Below are 21,380 nucleotides of genomic sequence, written 5' to 3'. Positions count from 1 at the left end.
TAGTACATTTTTGGGTGTTGTAACTAATCACGACTAACAATAGAAAAATATATATTTCCTAAAAATATATATAATTATTTGCACAACTATAGTACATGATGCAATTGCTTAGGGGGTGGGATACGGCTCCTACTCGCCCCATGGTCTCCGCCCTAGGCATGCATGTTATATTTTTTCAGTTCTTTTATGAAAAGACAAGCCCTCGGGCCGTCGTAGGAACCATGCGCATGGTACATTGACCTGGGCCCGCCCCAGTTAGGGAACAATGTCAATGGGGGTAGAGGTGGGTGAAGGGGTGAGGCGACGATGAGGCACATCTGGAACGAAGCACCGAGCCAGAGATGGACCGATGCGGCGACGAGCCGCGACGACGTAGGTGTTGGTGAAAGGTCGGACCGGTGGAGGTGGCGTTGAGGACATAGAGTGGCGGCATGGGTGGCATGAGCCGGCGGTTAGGCCAATGCCGACTGGCGGGTGGTCGAGGCGGGGAGAATGAGTGCAAAGCAGGAAGGAAGAAGAATAAAGAGGATTCTTTTTTAGGGAAAAAGGAGAAAGAAGATGGAGAAATAAGAAGCCGCTGGAGGGGAGATGGGCCGGGCCACTTATTCGCGTTAGTAGCGCAGCCCATTCTACCAAAAACCCTACAGAGATAAGCGTGTGAGTCCACTCGCTCCCTGTGTTTCCGACTGCGCGCAGCGGCGGCGCCCCGCTCGACTCACCGGCCGGCGCACGGCTCCGCCACGCTGCCACGGCGCCCCACTGCTTCCAGCCTCCGAAGCCCCGCCGCTAATGGCGACAGAGAGATAGGGAGGCTCGCCCCCAATCCCCCACCATGAATTCGCCGCCGCCGCAACGCAGCCGCCACACGCTGGTCGACGACGCCATCCGCGAGATTTTGCTCCGCATCCCGCCGGATGACCCGGCGAGCCTCGTCCGCGCCTCCGCCGTCTGCACCACCTGGCTCGAAACCATCTCAGACCCCGCCTTCTTCCGCGACTACCGCGCTTTCCACGGGGCGTCCCCCGTGTTGGGCTACCTCCACAACAAATCCTACGAAAGCCATGGCGTCGCCCGATTCGACCCTACCGGAGCCTTCTGCCCGCCGGTTCGCGACCGCCGCAACTGGCACGCGGCCGACTCCCGCCATGGCCGCGTCCTCTTCTACACACCCAGAGAGAAGCACGCAGATTTCACCGTCTGGGACCCCATCACGGACCGCCGGTGGGGGCTTCTCACCGACCCCAAGCTGTCGGAGATAATTGAGACTGCAGAGGACCAGCAGGAGGAGATAACCTGGATGGCGGCGGTGCTCTGCGCCCAGGATGGCTGCGACCACCTGGGCTGCTACGACGGTCCCTTCCTCGTGGCTTTCGCGGGCTCCAATGAGTTAGAGAGGACCACGTTCGCCTCCTTCTACTCATCTGAGGCTGCCGAGTGGAGCAAAATGATCTCCATTGAGAACCCGAATGCCACCAGTGCCATGGAGGAGACAGGGCACACTGCAGTTGTGGGAAACAAAGTCTATTTCCCCCGTAAGTGGAGCGGAAGAATAGTGATGTATGACGTGGGCGAGCAAGAACTTTCGGCGATCAATTTGCAGGACCAGCCATGCGGTAAACTCATGGGGGAGGAGGACGGTGCGCTGGTGTTTGCGAGCATGGGGGGTTCTAAACTCTATGTGCGGTTAATGGAGGATGGTCCCAATGGAGTTGTGGCGAGGGGGCAACGCAGGGTCGTCGAGCTTCAAACATCGCTCCCTCCTAGTGCCCTCTCGAGCACATACTGGATGGTACGCAAAACCTTCGTGAGTGGTGGACCATCGGTGGTTGGTTTTGCGAGCGGTGCTGGTGTCATCTTCCTAAATACAGAAGCTGGCCTGTTCACAGTTGAGGTCTCTTCTGGCCAAACAAAGAAGGTACACAGAAAGATGTTCGTCCAGACAGTCATACCCTATGTGAGCTTCTACAGCCGAGGTACTAACTTCTTTGAACGTGTACAGCTTCAATATGTTTGCTTCTTGTAGTTAGCGAATACTAATTTGTAGTACTTTTGTCTTTTCAGAACATGTCAGGATCTTAATGCCACTGCAATCAAAACGTGGTCGCGGCGACCATTCACATGAATTGGACACCGTTTTGCATGGTAAGGGTTTAACGGGTTATTTTTATCAACTGCAACAATGGTCCATCTATATTGCTGCAGCGGTAGAAAGCATTAACATTAGAACATTTTGCCTTGTACTCCCTCTGTTCCAAAATAATGGAAGTTCTAGGATTGTGCTAAGTTAAACTTTTTAAAGTTGGACGAAGTCTACAGAAAAATTTGCTAAGATCTACAATATTAAATATATATAATATGAAAATATATTTCATAATGGATCTAATGAAGAATTTAGTGTTGTAAATGTTGCTGTATTTTTATTTAAACTTGGTCAAACTTAATGCAGTTTGACTTAGGACAAACCTAGAACTTCAGTTATTTTGAAATGGAGGGAGTGCTAGATTGACTCTGGAAACTCAGCAATAATGCCCAAGCCTTCCACCCTTCCGTGCACACCCAATTCTTGCTGGGATTTGGTCCAACTAGAGGCTCTGTTTGGTTACTCCCTTCCATGGGTTAGATAACATGGCAGACACAGTTCCAAAGGGTCATATTAACAGCTGCTAGCAGCCTAGCATGTATCATCTGTATGAGAAATGTGCATTCCAGTCTGATCAGAAAATTTTGTTTCTTAAACACCATTCTTCGGTATAGAAGTACAATGGATCTTTAATTAATATTTTAAAGCACACTAAAATAACCTGAAAGGCACTGATGGCCAAGCGCTGGACATAAATAGTTCTCTTTAACCAAGACTGACTTGTTCGATTAAACTAGCAAGTAGTTAATTCGGGTTATGGATCATACTACATCATAGTGTATTTATTGCAGAATCAACAAGACTAGCTGACCAATGAGGAGTTTGTAAGGAGTTGTGTCATCACTAGAGCACATTAACACAAATAATGAAACAACTGCAAGATTCAGAAAAATCAAGTTGTTAGAATAGTATTGGGAGCAGTAGCCTAAAATACACAATATAACATCTAAGAGGGTTACTAAATTAAATCAAGTAGAATAACACCACATAAGCTATGTGCAAGTAACAAGTTTGGTGCTCAGTTTGAGCAGTGAATGCTTATGCAAGAGGCACTGCTGCTATGATAACCTACTAGAAAAGGTACCAAGTTCTTAAAATTGTTTCATGACTAGAAGAATGTTAAGCTTAACATGGCACATTATATCCATTTCAAAAGTGTCGTAAAATGCTCAATGTTAAGTTACAGCCTAAAAGTAAGTTACAGCCTGAAAGCATAGCGCTTGTTTTGAGTGTCATTGTGGTAAGCAGTAATTTTTTTGGTATTACAAAAGTTGCTATCTTGCTCTTATCAAATAAATCATAAATTTGACAACTACAACTTGTGATGGAAACAGGTTGGGATATACAAAACCAATGTGGAGTTCAATCTTTTTTTCTACAAAGTATTTCAGCTTACTGATAGAACATTTTAAATTTGGTAACAAAAATGCAGCAAATTTTGGAAAACGGTTGGTATAGGAATGGAGTTCTGGTAAGTGCAACAGAAGTCAATCTTAAAGGCTTCAGTTACATAATGGACTATGAAGCTCAAAAGAGATGTATGAGTAACGACTAGTTTATTAGTCTTAATCTGATTGTCGACTAGCTTCTTCGTGTAGACTAGCTCGTTGAGTCGAGCGGTGGAGCCACTAGTCATTGACTAGTCCAGACTAGTCTGGGTGTTTGAGTCGATCGACTCAATTTGGGAGGGATAAGTGAGCAGCGCTCAACCCGCGGGAGGGAAAAAATTGCAACCCTAGCTTTCCAAGATCGCTCCACAACGAGCTGCCTCACCTGGGACTGGGCTGCCGCCACCGCCCATTGACCCGCCACTGCCGCTGCCACCCAACCACCCCGCCAACGGTGCCCAGGAGCATTACGACGCTCTCCCTCCGCTGGTTCTGCTCCTCCTGTGGATCCACCCCTCTGCTGTGTGCTCCTCCCCTTGCTGTTCTCCTATGTTGTTGTGATCCTCCTCTGGATCAACTCAATTTTTATTGTATATTGCTGTAGTATAATATATAGTAAATATTACATACTAGGTATTACCGTATTAGTAGTCGAGTACTCTAAGTTGAGTACTACAGTACTATGTTGACTAGTCCAGCAATAGTCTAGACTAGTCATGACTAGTCCATGACTCAACCTCGGCGCTCGACTCCACGACTCATAATTCTTGCTATATATGGAAAACAAGAATAAAGTGCTCTAAATTATTCAATGCCGTATAATGAATGCTGATGAACATAAGCACATCTGTCATCATGTCTGTGTCGTGCTGATAACAGCAAAATAGTTAGCAGTTGAATAATGATGCACATATACGCTCCATCTCCAAGAACAGTAATTCTTAATCCCGGGAACTTTTTCATAACCTTGTATTGGCAAATAAAGTAAGCAAAGCATTAACAATACAGCAAAATGACATGAAGCAAACATTTAATCAGTATAAGTGGATGTATTGAAGGTTTAAGTATGCCCTACGGCCAGCTTGAAATGCTTACTTTGTTACAAAAACAGACCATGATAACTACAGCATATCTGCTTGACAATTAGAAGTTCAACTAATTCCAGCATGCTTTGGCTGTTACTTTGTTCTTTTTGTTTTTAGCTCAAACATACTTCAAATCTTTAATTTTCCCTTGTGAAAATCATACAGACTCAGATACCAAATTTAGTATAAGACACTGAACTTCAATGATATCTTCCCAAGTGAAAACCCAAGATGGTGGGAGCTAATTAAACTACAGATTATGTGGCCAATTGGAAGTGATCTGCCCCAAAATAGCTAGCAGATTATGTGCAACATTTTGTGTATTCAGAGTATGGATGTACATGAGACCAACTGATTCATGCTACTGCTTGGTGCCTATATTCACAATCACACAGACTAAGGCCTCAAATTAAGCACTCCAGAAAGCGTCATCTTCTTGAGTACGATGGCAGGGTTTTTTTCTTCTAGAATACGCATAAGCATGTGTATCATTGCATTATGAAGAAGGGGCAAAGAAGCCGGGTACAGCGCCTTTCGGACATTACTACGCTCATCTCAGGGATTAGCAACCACACCCACCACGCCTACCACGATGCATGCTTCACCTAGTCGAACCTCATGCCAATGGCGATGAGGCAAGCCACAGAGCAACCAAGCTGCGTTACGACCAATGCTGAAAACCTCTGCAACATGACCAAGATTCCATGACAAGTCACTCCTTGAATAACCTTCTACACTCAAGGCATCTAAACATGTAGCGCATTGTATGATAGTTTTCTTGTGATTAGCAAATTTTGTACATACGTTCTTAGTAACAGTTATGTTTAGGACATGAAGTATCAACGGCTTTATGTGCACCAAGAACAATGATGTTATGAAACTGGAATACCATAGTCTCATTTCTGATTGTATCTATTCAGATCACGCTGGGGACAGAATGCCACTGCCATGAGATGGGCCATCCATCCATCCATCACGAAGAACCTGCTGCCGTTTCACAATGGTAACATTATGATCAATGACATAGCCATTAATCTTATTAACCTGTACAACAATGATCCATCTATACTGCAGTAGCTTGTCATGTTTGATGTCACTGTATCCTTATCACTGCAGCGGACTAAAGCACTAACGCTAGACCATTATGCCTTCTAGATGAATTCTGGAGCTGCATGAATGCTGTCCAAGTTTCTGTGGAGAAATGCTTGGAGCCTTTTGTGAGTAATGATGTGAAGCATTGAACTTTGGACGTGGTTTCAGAGGAGCAGTCGGTTTTGTTGGATACATAGAAATGGTAGCTTTGTATCCAAGTGTTCAGTTGGTCCAGCGTCACTATAATTACAAGATTTTTAATTCTGTTATGACTTGTGACAAACTGTTTGCGTTGTGCTCTGAGTGAGACTTGTTAATTTGTGTTGTGACAACTGCATGCTCTCCTGGCAACACATAAATATGAATGAATATGTAGAGTTCGAAATAATTTATGCTCTCTAGTGCATACTTAGTGAACAAAACCATGTCTGCAGAATTTTGGAAAGCAATGTCTATTAATTTTGCCTCTACATTCTAGCATGTAAATCCCTGTCTCATTTAGATCTAACATCTAGGAAAGGCTTAAATGTTCAATCATCTATAGAATTCACAGTATACTCAATCCACCTACATTGCATACAGAACCTTTTTCCATATTTTTGTTTCTTTTTCGAAAAGGAGGATTAACCCCTGGGCTTTGCATCGAATCAATGCATACGATTATATAGTACTCCCTCCGTCCTATAATATAAGAGCGTTTTTTACACTAGTGGTGTCAAAAACGCTATTATATTATGGGATGGAGGGAGTATTATGTATTATTCAACAATGCCAAGCAAAGGCAAGCATCAATGGCGAACAAACCCAGTGGTATCCAAAGGTATGTGTTAGATGTGTATAGTTCATTGTGTACATCCTCATTGTATAAGGGGCTTTTCTGCACTTTGTCACACTTGTATATGTACTGGCCTTTGGCCCTCAGTAAGAGCAAGTTGCTCATTATCCAACATGGTATCAGATGTTAGGTTAGCCTCTCTCCCGCACGATGCAACTCCGTGCGTCCTCTGCTCCTGATTTTTCTCGTCTCCGGCCGTCCCCGACTCTGTTCCGGTTGGCTCTCCTCGTCTCTGCTCGTCGCTAACTGTGCTCATGCCCGTGCTCCCCTGGGCTGTCCCGGCTGGGATTCGATTCCACGAGGTCAACGCCACCGGCTTCCTCTCGTCCGGGCCGCTCCCGCTGCTTCCCCGACCAGATCCGCTGCTCCAGCTGTCGATCTCCTCTCGGTCGGCTCCTCCCGCTCCTTTCTCGGCTGGGATCTCTCGAGCGTGCGAGGCCTCCTCTCGCTCTGGTCTCTCGAGCGCGCGCGTCCATCTGCCTCTCATCCGGGCCTGCCGGCCCCTCCTCTTCTACTCCTGTCGCCGGTTGACCTCGGGTGCTGCCGTTTTCCCCTCGGGTTGTGTTGGTTCCTGATCCAGATCGGGCCTAGTCCGCCCGGTCGCTTCCCCCACTCGGTCTCTGGCCTCGTGAGCGGTTCTGGCAGATCCAGATCGGGCCTCTAGCAGCTGTTGAAAAAAAGGATATCTCAATATGTCATCTTCAGGCTATGTTGTTGTTTCGCGGTGCTCGGTGATCTTTGATGGCACCAACTATGCTGAGTTCGTAGGCTTCATGCGTATTCATATGCGTGGTCTCCTTCTGTGGGGTGTTCTTTCTGGTGAGGTCCCCTGTCCGCCATGCCCTGTTGCGCCCTTGGCTCCAGTGCCGCCGGTCCCGCCAGTGCTTGCTGCTGATGCTTCTCAGGCTGATCGGGATGCAGCCAAGGCTCTTGATGATGCTGCAGTTGATGCTTATGATCAGCAGGCATCTGCTTATTCTGACGCTCTCTCTGTGTACCGGGATGATCTGTCTGTTTACACGCAGTGGTGCAATGATGATGCTAGAGCTGCTGCTGTTCTCACTGGAGTGTCCTCCCTCAGTTTGCTTCGAAATTCATGGGACTTGGCACGGTTGCAGCGATGTGGTCTTATCTCTGTCAGCGCTATCAGCCCTCTGGTGATGCTCTCTACCTATCTGTCGTGCGCCAGGAGCATGCACTTCAGCAAGGTGATTCTTCTGTTGATGAGTTCTATTCACAGTGTTCTACCATCTGGCGCCAGCTTGACTCTCTTCGGACAGTTGTTTGTGGAACCTGTCGCTGTTGTCAGACTACTCGATCTGATCTCGAGTTTCAGCGGGTCCATGAGTTCTTATCTCGTCTCCGGTCTGAGTTTGAGCCCCGCCGTACTCACTTGCTTGCTCGTGGTCGTGTTCCTATCTCAGAGATACTTGCTGAGCTTCGTGCTGAGGAGACCCGCCTTCGCTCTGCTGGGTTGCTTCTGGTTCCGTCAGTACTGGCCGCCCGAGCTCCTGTGTCGCCTGCTCGCCTCAGCGCTCCGCCGCTCCTGCCTACTCCTTCAGGGGGGTAAGCCGTCCTCCATATGCTGAGAAGGGCACGTCGCGCCGTGACACTGCATGTGGTTACTGCTCCCGGCCAGGTCACCCAAAGTCTGATTGTCGCCAGAAGAAGAGAGACCAGAGGCGGTCCTCCTCCATCGGACCTCCTGTGTCTTCCTCGACTCCGTCACTCACTGATCAGGACATTGTTCGCCTCAAGCGTCTTCTTGCTTCCTCAGGCTCCTCGTCGACTGGCTCTGCTGCTGCTGTGACTGCATCCTCTTCCTCACCATCACCAGCATCTACACAGTCAGGTACATCTTCGTGGGTTCTGGATTCTGGAGCCTCCTTTCATATGTCTTCTGATTCTTCCGCTTTGTCTTCTCTCCGACCTCTTGATTTGCCTGTTAATGTTCTTACTGCTGATGGCACCTCTCTTCCTGTTGCTAGTCGTGGTATTCTTTCCACTCCATCTTTTTCTGTTCCGTGTGTTTCTCATGTTCCTCGCCTTACCATGAATCTTTTTTCTGCTGCTCAACTTACTGATTCTGGTTGTCGTGTCATCCTTGATATCGACTCTTGCTCCATTCAGAATCGTCGCACCAAGGCTTTGGTTGGTGCTGGCCCCCGGCGCCGTGAGTCAGAGGGCCTTTGGGAGGTTGACTGGCTTTGTGTTCCTTCCGCTGCCACCACTTCTGCCAGCTCTCATGCTCTTGCTGCCTCTTCGTCTGCGTCCTTCCAGTAGTGGCATCATCGCCTTGGTCACATATGTGGCTCTCGCTTGTCTTCTTTAGTTCGTCAGGGCCTCTTAAGGTCTGTATCTGGAGATGTCTCCTTACATTGTAATGGTTGCAGACTTGGCAAACAGACTCAGTTACCTTATCCTACTAGTGAGTCTGTATCTCAACGTCCTTTTGATTTAGTTCATTCTGATGTCTGGGGTCCTGCTCCCTTTGATTCGAAAGGTGGTCATCGCTATTATGTTTTATTTATTGATGATTTCTCTCGCTACATCTGGCTCTACTTCATGAAATCTCGTAATGAGGTTCTCCCTATATACAAACGTTTTGCTGCCATGGTTCAAACCCAGTTTGCCACGCCCATTCGTACTTTTCGTGCTGACTCCGCTGGAGAGTTTATCTCTCAGCTGTTGCATGGTTTCCTCGCGGAACAGGGTACTCTTGCCCAGTTCTCTTGTCCTGGTGCTCATGCTCAGAATGGCGTTGCCGAACGAAAGCATCGTCATTTGCTTGAGACGGCTCGTGCGTTGATGATTGCTGCTTCTCTTCCACCCCACTTTTGGGCTGAGACTGTTTCCGCATCCACCTATCTCATCAACATTCAGCCCTCGTCCGCTCTGCAGGGTGGTATTCCTATGCAGTATCTCACTGGTTGCTCTCCTGACTACTCAGCCCTTCGTATGTTTGGATGCGTATGCTATGTTCTTCTTGCCCCCTGAGAACGCACCAAACTGACTGCTCAGTCAGTTGAGTGTGTTTTCCTTGGCTACAGTGATGAGCACAAGGGATATCGATGTTGGGATCCTGTGGGTCGTCGCTTGCGCATCTCGCGTGATGTGACCTTTGACGAGTCTCGTTCTTACTACCCATGTTCTCCATCCTCGAGTTTCTTTGTGGACGACCTTTCTTTCCTTCTCCTTCCTGATACATCCTGCTATGTGCCTCATGTATCACCTCTTCCTCCGGCACCTCTCCTTCCTTCTCATTCATCACCAACCCCGCCTTCTTCATCCTTCCCCTCCACTTCTCCATCATCATCTCCAGTTCGTTCCCCTCTCTCATCATTTCCTCTCCACTATACTCGTCAATCTCGTACTGAGGATGTCTCCTCTGACGAGCCTTCCACCTCTGGTGCACCTCCTCTCACGCCTCCCCCGGTTCACAAACTCTGTGCTCGGCCTCGCCCCCCCGCCTGATCGCTACTCCCCTGATCGGTACGGTCTCTCTGTTATTGCTGAGCCCACTTCCTATCGGACTGCCATGACTCATCCTGAATGGCAGCTTGCGATGGCTGAAGAGCTTGCTGCTCTTGAGCGCTCTGGCACATGGGATCTGGTTCCTCTTCCTTCCAGTGTCCGTCCCATCACCTGCAAGTGGGTCTACAAGATTAAGACTCGCTCCGATGGTTCTCTTGAGCGCTACAAAGCTCGTCTTGTGGCCCGTGGTTTTCAGCAGGAGCAGGGGCGAGATTATGATGAGACATTCGCTCTTGTGGCCCATATGACCACTGTCCGCACTCTTCTTGCTGTGGCTTCTGTTCGTCAGTGGTCTATCTCTCAACTTGATGTTTAGAACGCTTTTCTCAATGGCGAGTTGCGTGAGGAGGTTTATGTGCAGCCACCACCGGGGTACTTTGCTCCTGATGGTATGGTCTGTAGACTTTGCCGCTCCCTATATGGTCTCAAACAGGCCCCTCGCGCCTGGTTCGAGCGCTTCGCCTCTGTGGTAACTGCGGCTGGTTTCTCGCCCAGTAATCATGATCCTGCGTTGTTTGTTCACACGTCCTCTCATGGCCGGACTCTTCTCCTTCTCTATGTTGATGACATGATCATCACTGGTGACGACTCTGAGTACATTGCCTTTGTTAAGGCTCGCCTTCAAGACCAGTTCCTCATGACTGATCTTGGTCCACTTCGCTATTTTCTTGGGATTGAGATCTCCTCGACCCCTGATGGTTTCTACATCTCCCAAGAAAAATATATTCAGGATCTTCTTGCTCGCGCTGCTCTTGGTGATGAGCGCACCGTTGTGACTCTTATGGAGCTCAACGTTCAGCTTCGTGCCTCTGATGGTGACCCTCTTCCTAATCCCACTCGCTATCGTCACCTCGTTGGCAGCCTTGTCTATCTTGCTATTACGCGTCCTGACATCTCCTATCCTGTCCACATCCTGAGTCAGTTTGTTTCAGCCCCCACCTCTGTCCACTATAGTCACCTCCTCCGTGTTCTACGATATCTTCGTGGCACGATCTCTCAGTGCCTTTTCTTTCCTCGCTCCAGCTCTCTTGAGCTCCAGGCCTACTCTGATGCTACCTGGGCTAGTGATCCTTCTGATCGACGCTCGCTGTCTGCTTACTGTGTTTTTCTTGGTGGCTCTCTTATTGCCTGGAAGACAAAGAAACAGACTGCAGTTTCTCGCTCGAGTACAGAGGCTGAGTTGCGAGCCATGGCTATGTTGACGGCTGAGGTGATCTGGTTACGGTGGTTACTTGAGGATTTTGGTGTGTCTGCTACTACCTCCACTCCTCTCCTGACCGACAGTACCGATGATATCAGTATTGCGCGTGACCCGGTGAAGCATGAGCTCACCAAGCACATCGGTGTGGATGCCCACTTTGTGCGTGCTGCTGTGTAGGATCAGACTCTCGCTCTTCACTATGTGCCCTCTGAGTTACAGTTAGCTGACTTCTTCACGAAGGCACAGACTCGAGCGCAGCATGGATTTTTCCTCTCCAAACTCAGTGTTGTTGATCCACCATGAGTTTGAGGGGGGTGGTGGTTAGATGTGTATAGTTCATTATGTACATCCCTATTGTATAAGGGGCTTTTCTGCATTTTGTCACACATGTATATGTACTGGCCTTTGGCCCTCAGTAAGAGCAAGTTGCTCATTATCCAACAGTATGAATGAATATGTAGACTTGGACATAATTCGTGTGTTAGATCACGACTGCAGAATTCGGGAAAGCCGAGTCTATTAATTTTGCCTCTACAATCTAAACTACAAATGCCTGTCTCATTCAGGTCTACTACTCCGTCCCATAATATAAGAGTGTTTTTTACACTAGTGTAGTGTCGAAAATGCTCTTATATTATGGGACGGAGGGAGTAATACATAGGCAGGGCTTGAATGTTCAATCATCTATAAAGTTCACAGTATACTCTTTCCACTTGCATTGTACAAAGAACCTTTTTTTCCAATGAAAACTGTTCTGTAGGAAATTACAAATCCAATGATATTCAAATCTGTTGACATCCAGGGGAAAACGGGCAACTCAGCTGCCAACTATTACAACCAAAACCGAGTTTGCTTTTCTTTGTTTCTCTGGCCATGGGTTAAATTTGAATCCTGAATTTTATAGCATAGCATATACATGGTCTACCTAGCAGTGATTAATTCATGATATAGCCATATTTTGTGATTTGTCAACAGAAAACACAAAGAAATTATAAGTTCTCGTGTAAGTGCACCACTAGAATAGGGAAATTAGAACACCACCATGGAGAATGAAATACAGATGGCCGGCATGCCTTGTTTGTTAATAATTAATTCATGATATAGCCATAGGAACATACGGGCCACTGTTACCAAATTCAGGAGAGAAAATAAACCGTTCCTCGGCTGTTCCTTTTATCTTTCTGAACACCACCTCCCCTGTCCATCAGTATCGACATGACTCTTTGTCCAACACAATACACACACCCAGAACAACCAACTTAGTTTCGGCCCAAGCACAGAATAGAGCAAAAGCGCATGAACCCTAACCAAACTGTCCAACACAACCAGCAACAGAAGACACCGAAGTTCATTTCAAAAAGCTTCTGGGCAGCAAAAGTAGACAGATCCCATCGCCCTGATGCAATTTGGTTATATCGTTGTACCACCACCAACTGCGGGTGAAGCTTCATCAGAGGCCAGCAATGGCCCCCATTCTGCACCATAAGAGACAAGGCTTCATAAGATGATATCATGAGTAGAGAGGAGCCTACTTATGTCTACTTTCTCTCTAGTTTGTATCAGCACCAAAAGAAGCATGACAATAAAAATCTCATGGCCAGGGTCCTGAACTCCTGATCATGGCTATCTACAATCAGCCAGGCCTGTGGCATGACTCAACGCAGAAGTATGAATGAATATATAGACTTCAATGTAATTTGTTCGTTAGATCATGGCTGGACAATTTCGTAAAGCCAAGTCTGTTAATTTTGCCTCTACGATCTAGCCTGCAAATCTCATTCATATCTACTAACACATAGGCACGGCTTAAATGTTCAATCATTTATAGAATTCGTGGTAATACTCATTCCATCATTGTATACAAAACTTTCTTCCAGTGAAAACTGTTTGTAGGAAATTACAAATGCAATGACATCCAGAACTGTTGACACCCAGGGGGAAACAGACAATCCAGCTGCCAGCTATTACTGTCAAAACCGAGTATGTCTTTCTTTGTTTCTCTAGCTATGGGTTAAATTTGAATCCTGAATTTTATAGCATGACATCTATCTATATTGTGATTTGTCACAAGAGAACACAAAGAAAGTACTGGATATGTTCTCGTAATTGCGCGCCACTAGAATAGGAAAAGAATGAACTAGAGATGGCCAACATGCCTTGCTCGTTGATGATTAATTCATGATGTAGCCGTAGGAACATAATGGCTATCAAACAGAAAACCAAGCAAAGCGAGCGGACCTGCATACAGTATCTATCTACTTATGCGGAAAAATGAGAAGAAAAAAAGCTACATACTCGCGACGTATTCAACAATCTAAGCTAGAAGCACAAGCACACTGAAATAGTAGTCAATGGTGTGCTTAGTGTTCATAACTTCAAGTGCATGTCTGAAAAACAGTAGAAGTGGTTTCTCTGTATACCTCCAGTGTAGAAGCTCATGTAGGGAATGACCTTTTCGATGCTTTGCATTCTGTGCACCTTCTTGCTTCGGCGTGAACTGAGCTCAATCGTGTACAACCCAGCATTTGTACTCAGGAAGATGACACCAACACCTTCAGCAAAACCAACCGGCGTCACGCCGAAGTTGTCCAAGAGGACAGGAGTGGGGAGCAATGATTTGAGCTCGATGACCCTGTGTCGCGTCCATCTCGCAGTGTGGCGTTGCAGCGTAGGCTCGCGTGCAAGTCGTCGTCGTCGTCGGGCCACCACATGAAGTAGTGGCACTTGGGATCGGCGTGAATTTCCCAGTGCTCGCCGGTGACGAGGTCGTAGACGACGAAGTCCTCGTGCCTCTTAGGGGTGTCGAAGAGGGCGAGGCCGTGGCGGGAGTCGAGGACTCGCCACTTGCGGCGGTCCCGGCAGGCCGGCGGGCGGAAGGTGGCGGTGGAGACGAAGTGGGAGGAGTACCAACGCCTCTCGCCGCGAACTGCGGTCTGGGTTGTCATGTGGGTTGCATTGTAGAGGAAGCCCAGCACGGGCGCCGCGCCGTGGAACTTGCGGTAGTCGTGGGCGAATTCAGGATCGAACATGATGCCGCGCCAGCTCCAGCAGCAGGCGGCGGCGCGGACGAGGCTCGCGGGGTCGTCCCCGCGCACGCGCATGAGGTCGTCGATCAGCGCCCCCGGAGAGCTGGGGCGGCGCTGCGGCGGAGGCCGCCTGGTCGCCATGGGGAGTTGGGGGTTGGTGGAGGAGGGATTTGGATTTGGGGGCGCATTCGGCGGTGGAAGCTGCCGCGGCGTGGAGTTTTCCCCACTTTTCCCCTTTTCTGTTGGAGAGATGATGGACTCGTGTGGACTGTGGCTGATCGCGTACGGGAATGGGCTGGGCTGGGCTGCTGGGTTGTTGCGTCTTTCAAATGGGATCCATGAAATGGTATCTGCTCAAACAAAACAAAATTGCTCTAATCCTCAAAAAAAAAAAAAAAAAAACTGGAAATGGTAAATTGATCTAGAAACACTATAAATGGCAAGCCCACTAAAAAAATGGTAAATTCTCTATAAACTAGAAATCGACATACATTTTCTGTCAAAAAAAAAAAAGAAATCAACATACATTGATCATTCAAAGGTTAGGCATATATGTTTGTCCAGTCGGCACACCATGACATGTACTCCCTCTGTTCCGAATTACTTGTCGCAAGTATGAATGTATCTAGATGTATTTTAGTTCTAGATACATCCATTTATGCGACAAGTAATTTGAAACGGAGAGAGTATGAGCTAATCTCTTTTTACATGAAAATGAAAACGAGCTAAGAATGCGAGAGAATACTTTTGCTTTTGCACTTAGCTTAGATCACGACATGTTTTTCTCAAATACACACGAGTAAAGGAGGGGAAAGACTCCCCAAATCTCCAATCTTACGAAGTATTTACACACGAATTTGAGTTCTTCCCATTTTTCTGTGTCACTAGACGTTGTATGTAGCTCTGCTAGTTGTCTGCCGTTGAGGTTGCTAAGATGAAAACAGTACTTTTGGATTTACCATGAATAAAGTATACTAACAACAGTATCCTCATCCATTACCTGGAAGGTCATCTTTTTGCCACAAGACCTGCATTCCAGTCCAGGTTGTCTTACCAAGGTGAAGATCACAACGATGTTGCCAGAAAGTGCCACAAAACAGCAACACAAAGCATACTAACAAGTAACAACAGTATCCTTGCCATTGCAGCGCCAGCGTTTAGCAACATGTTCATAATCTGTTCTTACCTCGATCTGAACAAAATTCGAAAGTTCAGGCCACCACCACAGGGCAATCAAAGAACAAGTTAGAAATAGAAAGAAAAAAAAAGGCATGTTGATCAACTAGTGATCTGTCTGTTTCTTAGTCACATTGGCCCTAGTGAGAAGCCTACTGCAAGTTTGTGACTAAGAAAGAGGCCACAGAAGCACGTGAACCTGGTGGAAATTCTAGTTTGGCACAAAGCAGGTATGTAAAACTGAGACCCACCTGAAATCTCTTACTGCATGCATAGAGAGATTGTACACCGTAAATCCCAGAATAGTGCATTTTCAAGGCAATAATATCATCTCTATCAGCCAAAGATAGGGAAGAAGAAATTTGCAACAATTCATGCCACAAAACCATCAACGGATCACCAAAATTTCTCCTCGCAGTCAGTTTGAGTTGCACCCAACTCGGACGAAAGGACTCAAGTTTTTGGCACAAGCAGAAATGGAACAAAATCGCATCCACCCTAACCAAACTGTTCAACACAACCAGCAGCAAATGAGGCTCAAGTTCACTTCAAATTCTTCCTGGGCAGGAAACAGTAAACCCAGGTCCTGACGCCATTTAGTTATATCCTTCTAGCACCAACAACTGCGCGTGAAGCTTCATCAGAGGCCGGGCAACCGCCCTATTGCTGCATCATAAGAGACAACAGATTCATCAGATTATATGATAAGTAGGAGAGGAGCACACTTTGCCCCTCGGAATCATCTCATTTCTACTTGTCCAAATCAACCAAGCAATAGCAGGAATAATCCACATCACAACTCGATTCGATCTGGATCTGTTTAAGGTTCTTTTATTTGTATGAAAGAGAGTTCCCTCTCCGATTTCTATTAACAGGAACTAAGGTTCAGCTACAAGCATCCAAAATAAAACTGAAGATGGACCTGTTGGAGGTACACAATAATGAAATCGTCTCTTTCATTTGGGCAGACTCACAGGAAGGTGTCTAGTGCAGACCTGGGATTAGGTATCCTATCAAAAATACCACAAGGAGGTTTGGGTGCCCGAGGCTCACAGCAAAGCTCTGGTCACTGAATTGCTTTGCAAACTGCTTCTGGCAATCTTAGGGCCTAATCGGCAAATCTTTCAACTCATAAGGCCTAATCAGTGCAATATATATACTAGAGCAGCCAACGATGCATAAATCACCAACTATACACTCACCATGGAATTCTTTGGTCAGATCCCTAGTTAATCTGCCTAACCCCAATACCACACAAATACTGTATATTTTTCTCTGATCTGTATCAACACAAATTCATGGTTGCCTACAATCAACCAGGTCGGCAGAACTCCTCGACACCTGAATAGTATAACAGCACAAAGGATTCGTTCCCACATCTCTAAAAACCAACCAGAAACTGGAGAAACTAGCAGATATGCATACAGATATATATCTAGTTATGCAGAAAAAACAGAACGAAAGAAAAACTGTACATACTCATCGACATTCAGCAATCCCATACCACATCGGGAACTCTCCAACTAAAATTATCCAACAATCTAAGCTACAAAAGCATCAAGCACTATAATAGTAGCCAATGATGTTATTAGTGTTCATGACTAAATGTACATGTTTGACAAACAGTACAAGGCTAGTATGTACCTCTAGTACAGAAGCTCCTGTACGCCGGCTAACTGCGCGTGCGAGGTCGGCCAAACCCCCTATTGCTGCATCATAAGAGACAAAGATTCATCAGACTATATGATAAGTAGGAGAGGAGCACACTTTGCCCCTTAGAATCATTTCATTTCTACTTGTCCAAATCAACCAACCAATAGCAGGAAGCATCCACATCACAACACGATTCGATCTGGATCTGTTTGAGGTTCTTTTATTTTATTTGTAATATGAAAGAGAGTTTTCTCTCCCATTTCTATTGGCAGAAACTAAGGTTCAGCTACAAGCATCCAAAATAAAACTGAAGATGGACCTGTTGGACGTACAAAATAAATAAATCGCCTATTTCATTTGGGCAGACTCATAGGAAAGTGCCTAGTGCAGACCTGGGATTACGTTATCCTATAAAAAACACCACAGGGAGCTTTGGATGCCCGAAGTCACTTGGCTCACAGCAAAGTTCCGATCACTTAAGTGCTTTGCAAACTGCTTTTGGCAATCTTAGGGCCTGATCGGCAAATCTTTCAACTCATAAGGCCTAATCAGTGCAACATATATACTGGAGCAGCCAACGAACGATGCATAAATCACCAACTATACACTCACCATGGAATTCTTTGGTCAACTCCCTAGTTAATCTGCCTAACACCAATACCACACAACTACTGTATCTTTTTCTCTGGCCTGTATCAACACAAATTCATGGTTGCCTACAATCACCCAGGTTTGCAGCACGCCTCAATGCCTGAATAGTATAACAGCACAAAGGATGGATTCCTACATTTCTACAAATCACCAAGAAACTGGAAAAAACGAGCAGACCTGCATACAGATATCTATCTAGTTATGTACAAAAAACAGAAAGAAAGAAAAACTGTACATACTCATCGACATTCAGGAATCATATAGCGCATCGGGAACCCCCGAACTAAAATTATCCAACAAGCTAAGCTACAAGCAAAACCATCAACCACTATAATAGTAGCCAATGATGTGATCAGTATTCATGACTAAATGTACATGTTGGAAAAACAGTACAAGGCTAGTAATATGTACCTCTAGTGCAGAAGCTCCTGTAGGGTATGATCTTATCGAAGAACTCTTTGCGAACCCTGTTGCCTTCGCCTGAATTGAGCTCAATTGCGTACAGCCCCACCCTTGTACTCAGGAAGATGACACCAACACCTTCAGCAAAGCCAACCAGCGTATTTGCCCTGTCTGTGAGGCAACGAGCAGGGAGCGATGGTTTGAGCTCGATAGCCCAGCGTCGCGCCCACCCCGCAGCTCCGCCGGGACCAGCCTCCATAGTCCATAGGCAGAGTTTAGCCTTCAGCACGGATGCAAACAGCAGACTGCCGTCGTCCACCCCCATGAGGTCAATGCTCTCGTCGATCCCCTCCTGGTCCTCAAATGGCAGGGTGATCAGAGATAGTTTTTGCTCATGCATGTTGTACTCCACGACTTTGTCACTCTCTATACATTGGACATAGACCTTATTTCCCACAACAGCACTGTTCCCCCTGCCATTGACGAAATCCAGGTTGTGAACAGAGATGGTGTCCCTCCACTCACGAGTCTCTGACGAGTAGACGGTGGCGTGGGATCTCAAGTTTCTATAGTCGGTGCCCACCAAGGCCACGCGGAAAGGGCCGCCATCGCCATGGCAGTCGAGCGGGTCACATTGGGCCTTGGCGCAGAGCACCGTGGCACTACAGCGTATGCGCTTGTCCATGTGATCGCCGTGCGGCCACCACATGACGTTGTAGCACTCGGGGTCGCCGAATTCCCACCGCTGGCCGGTGACGAGGTCGCAGACAACGAAGCCCTTGTTCCTCTTGCTCTTGGGGGCGTGGAAGAGGGCGAGGCCGTGGCGGGAGTCGAGGACGTCCCAGCGCGAGAGGAGGTCCTGGTGCGCCGGCGGGCGGAAGCGGAAGGCCGCGGTGGATACGAAGTGGGAGGAGTCGAAGCGATCCTCCGGTTCGCTGGTGGTGTTGTGGAGGAAGCCCAGCACCGGCGCCGCACGGGCCTTGCGGTACTCGCGGGCGAAGTCGGGGGCGGACAGCATGCTGCGCCAGGTCTTGCAGCCGGCGGCGACGCGGACGAGGGTCATGGGGTCGTCCACGGGTACGCGCAGGAAGATCTCGCGCACGAGGTCGTCCATCAGCGTCGGCGGCGAGCGGGGGCGGCGTCGTCGCGGCGCACGCGACCCGGTCGCCATGGGGATGGGGATGGGGATGGAGATGGGGATTGGGGTTTTGGTGGAGGGATTTGGTTTTGGGGGCGCATTCGGCGGTGGATGCCGCCGCCGTGTGCAGTTTCCCCCCTTTTCTTCTTCCCCTTCGTTTTCGTTTGGGCGAGAGAGAGAGAGAGGACGATGCCTTCCCTTGATGGACTCGTGTGGCTGATCGGAATGGGCTGGGCTGGGCTGGGCTGTTGCATCTTGCGAATGGGGTCCAAGAAATGGTTTTCTAGTAAAAAAACAAACCCAAAATCTAAAAAGTGGCCGTGCGCTTTTTGGTGTTTCCGAGCGGCCGCGTCTGTCACACACATGCATGTGTATTTTTTTGTCTCGTAGCGCATGTGGGTGCTGGCATTAAATGTGTTCATACTAGTCTCATCAGTTAGAGAAAACAGATCCACGTACTTTTATTTCGGGATTTCAAATTCTTTTAAAGCCATATCTTTTAAATCAGACGTCAAAATTCAGTTCCGTTTTCATCGTTGGATTCATCGCGACGAGATCTCTAAAACTAGATCCCGCATGGATATGTTTCGACGAAATTTTTTTGATGCCAATTTTGGTGTTATATGGTGTAACTAAAGTACTGCATTGTGCAACTTTAGTACTATATGGTACAATTTTTTTTAAAATCAGTTGGCTTGTAATTTAGTCTAGTTTGTACACACATTAATGTTTAGTTAGCTTATAATGTAGACTAGTTGCACACACATTGATGTTTAGTTGCTAGAGGAACTAGTTGCACATGCATATGCTCAGTTGGCTTGTAATTTAGTCTAGTTGCACACATATTGATGTTTAGTTGGCAGGACACTAGTTGCACACATATATGCGCAATTGATGTGGCAATGTAGTCTAATTGCACACACATTGATATTTAGTTGACAGGACTAGTTACACACATATATGCTCAGTTGGCGCGACAATATAGTCTAGTTGCACACAGAGTGATATTTAGTTGGCAAGACTATTGGCACACACATATGCTCAGTTGGCGTGGAAATATAGTCTAGTTGTACACACATTGATGTTTAGTTGACAGAAGGACTATTGGCATACACATATGCTCAGTTGGCGCAGCATGTAGTCTAGTTGCACATATATTAATATTTAGTTGGCAGGAAGACTAGTTCATCAAAACATCCCATGCAGGATCTACTTTTGAAGAGCACGCCGCGAGGGTTTCAACGGTGAAAACGGATCTGAATTTTGACACGCGGTTTAGAAGATATGTCTTTTATAATTTTGAAAACCAAAAATTAATGCACAAGAGACGAACGTGAGGAACATTAATGCATTGGCATGCAAACACTAGACGCATGCATGCAACGGCTGCCCAAACGGTGGGACGGGTGGCTATTTCTTTTGTTTTCTTTTTCTGACAATAAAAGGGACAAATACTTACCTTATTTGACCGGGCCGCTGGATCGCTTTACTGGGCAGCCGGCCGCCCAGTAGATGCGCCCAAAAACAAAACAAAGATCCTCTTACTGCTGAACTTGGAAGCAAACCTGGGATGTTTTTCGTATAACCGGGTGTATTGGTTCAGTTTAATCAAGTGGGCTTCTTTGGTTTGGTCGCTAATGGATTGTACTCCCTCCGTCCCAAAATTCTTGTCTTACATTTGTCTAGATACGGATGTATCTAATACTAAAACGTGACTTGATGCATCCGTATCTAAACAATTTTAAGACAAGAATTTTAGGACGGAGGGAGTATCTGCTAACAGTTTGGTTGGGTTCAGTTTCGTGTGAATAATAGGTTGGTGTGGTCAGGTATGGGCTTGAACCGTTCTATTTCCAACCAGGCTCAACCCGTGGTTCCAAAACGGTTCCTGAGATTGGTTCGGACTTCGTAGGTCTGCTCGATAACTCGCTCTTTCCATGTTCTTGTAGCCGCCGCCACCACCTCTCCCCGTCCCGGCGTCCCCGCCCACGCGACGCTGAGCCGCAGTGCCGCATCAAAGGAGAGTCGTCCAACGCCGCCGCCGGCGTCGACACCCTCG

General features: G+C 47.0%; 2 protein-coding genes and 1 pseudogene across 3 annotated transcripts; 1 reads left to right on the top strand and 2 right to left on the bottom strand.

The window, feature by feature from the left end:
- The first annotated feature begins 622 nt into the window (after window positions 1-622).
- Window positions 623-6,068, top strand: LOC123081584 (uncharacterized). 2 transcript variants are annotated; one of them, XM_044504141.1, is made up of 4 exons: window positions 623-1,973; window positions 2,062-2,142; window positions 5,534-5,616; window positions 5,769-6,068. In XM_044504141.1, exons 1-3 carry the CDS (start codon window positions 833-835, stop codon window positions 5,563-5,565), a joined length of 1,254 nt encoding a protein of 417 aa, XP_044360076.1. In that variant the 5' UTR covers window positions 623-832; the 3' UTR covers window positions 5,566-5,616; window positions 5,769-6,068. The 2 variants fall into 2 exon arrangements, with proteins under 2 accessions (XP_044360076.1, XP_044360077.1); XM_044504142.1 differs by having other exon boundaries at window positions 5,730-6,068.
- A 6,347-nt stretch (window positions 6,069-12,415) lies between these two features.
- On the bottom strand, window positions 12,416-14,596 carry LOC123084808 (uncharacterized; annotated as a pseudogene).
- A 1,174-nt stretch (window positions 14,597-15,770) lies between these two features.
- Window positions 15,771-19,527, bottom strand: LOC123084806 (uncharacterized). The gene is made up of 3 exons (XM_044506319.1): window positions 18,193-19,527; window positions 17,122-17,186; window positions 15,771-16,143 (listed from the first exon to the last, which is right to left on the bottom strand). Exons 1-3 carry the CDS (start codon window positions 19,352-19,354, stop codon window positions 16,138-16,140), a joined length of 1,233 nt encoding a protein of 410 aa, XP_044362254.1. The 5' UTR covers window positions 19,355-19,527; the 3' UTR covers window positions 15,771-16,137.
- Between the last annotated feature and the right edge of the window lie 1,853 nt (window positions 19,528-21,380).

This window comes from Triticum aestivum, chromosome 4A (genome assembly GCF_018294505.1).
Source record: "Triticum aestivum cultivar Chinese Spring chromosome 4A, IWGSC CS RefSeq v2.1, whole genome shotgun sequence".
Lineage (NCBI taxonomy): Eukaryota > Viridiplantae > Streptophyta > Magnoliopsida > Poales > Poaceae > Triticum > Triticum aestivum.
Note: the sequence above shows the minus strand (reverse complement) of the source record. Positions and strands in the feature narration are given on the sequence as shown.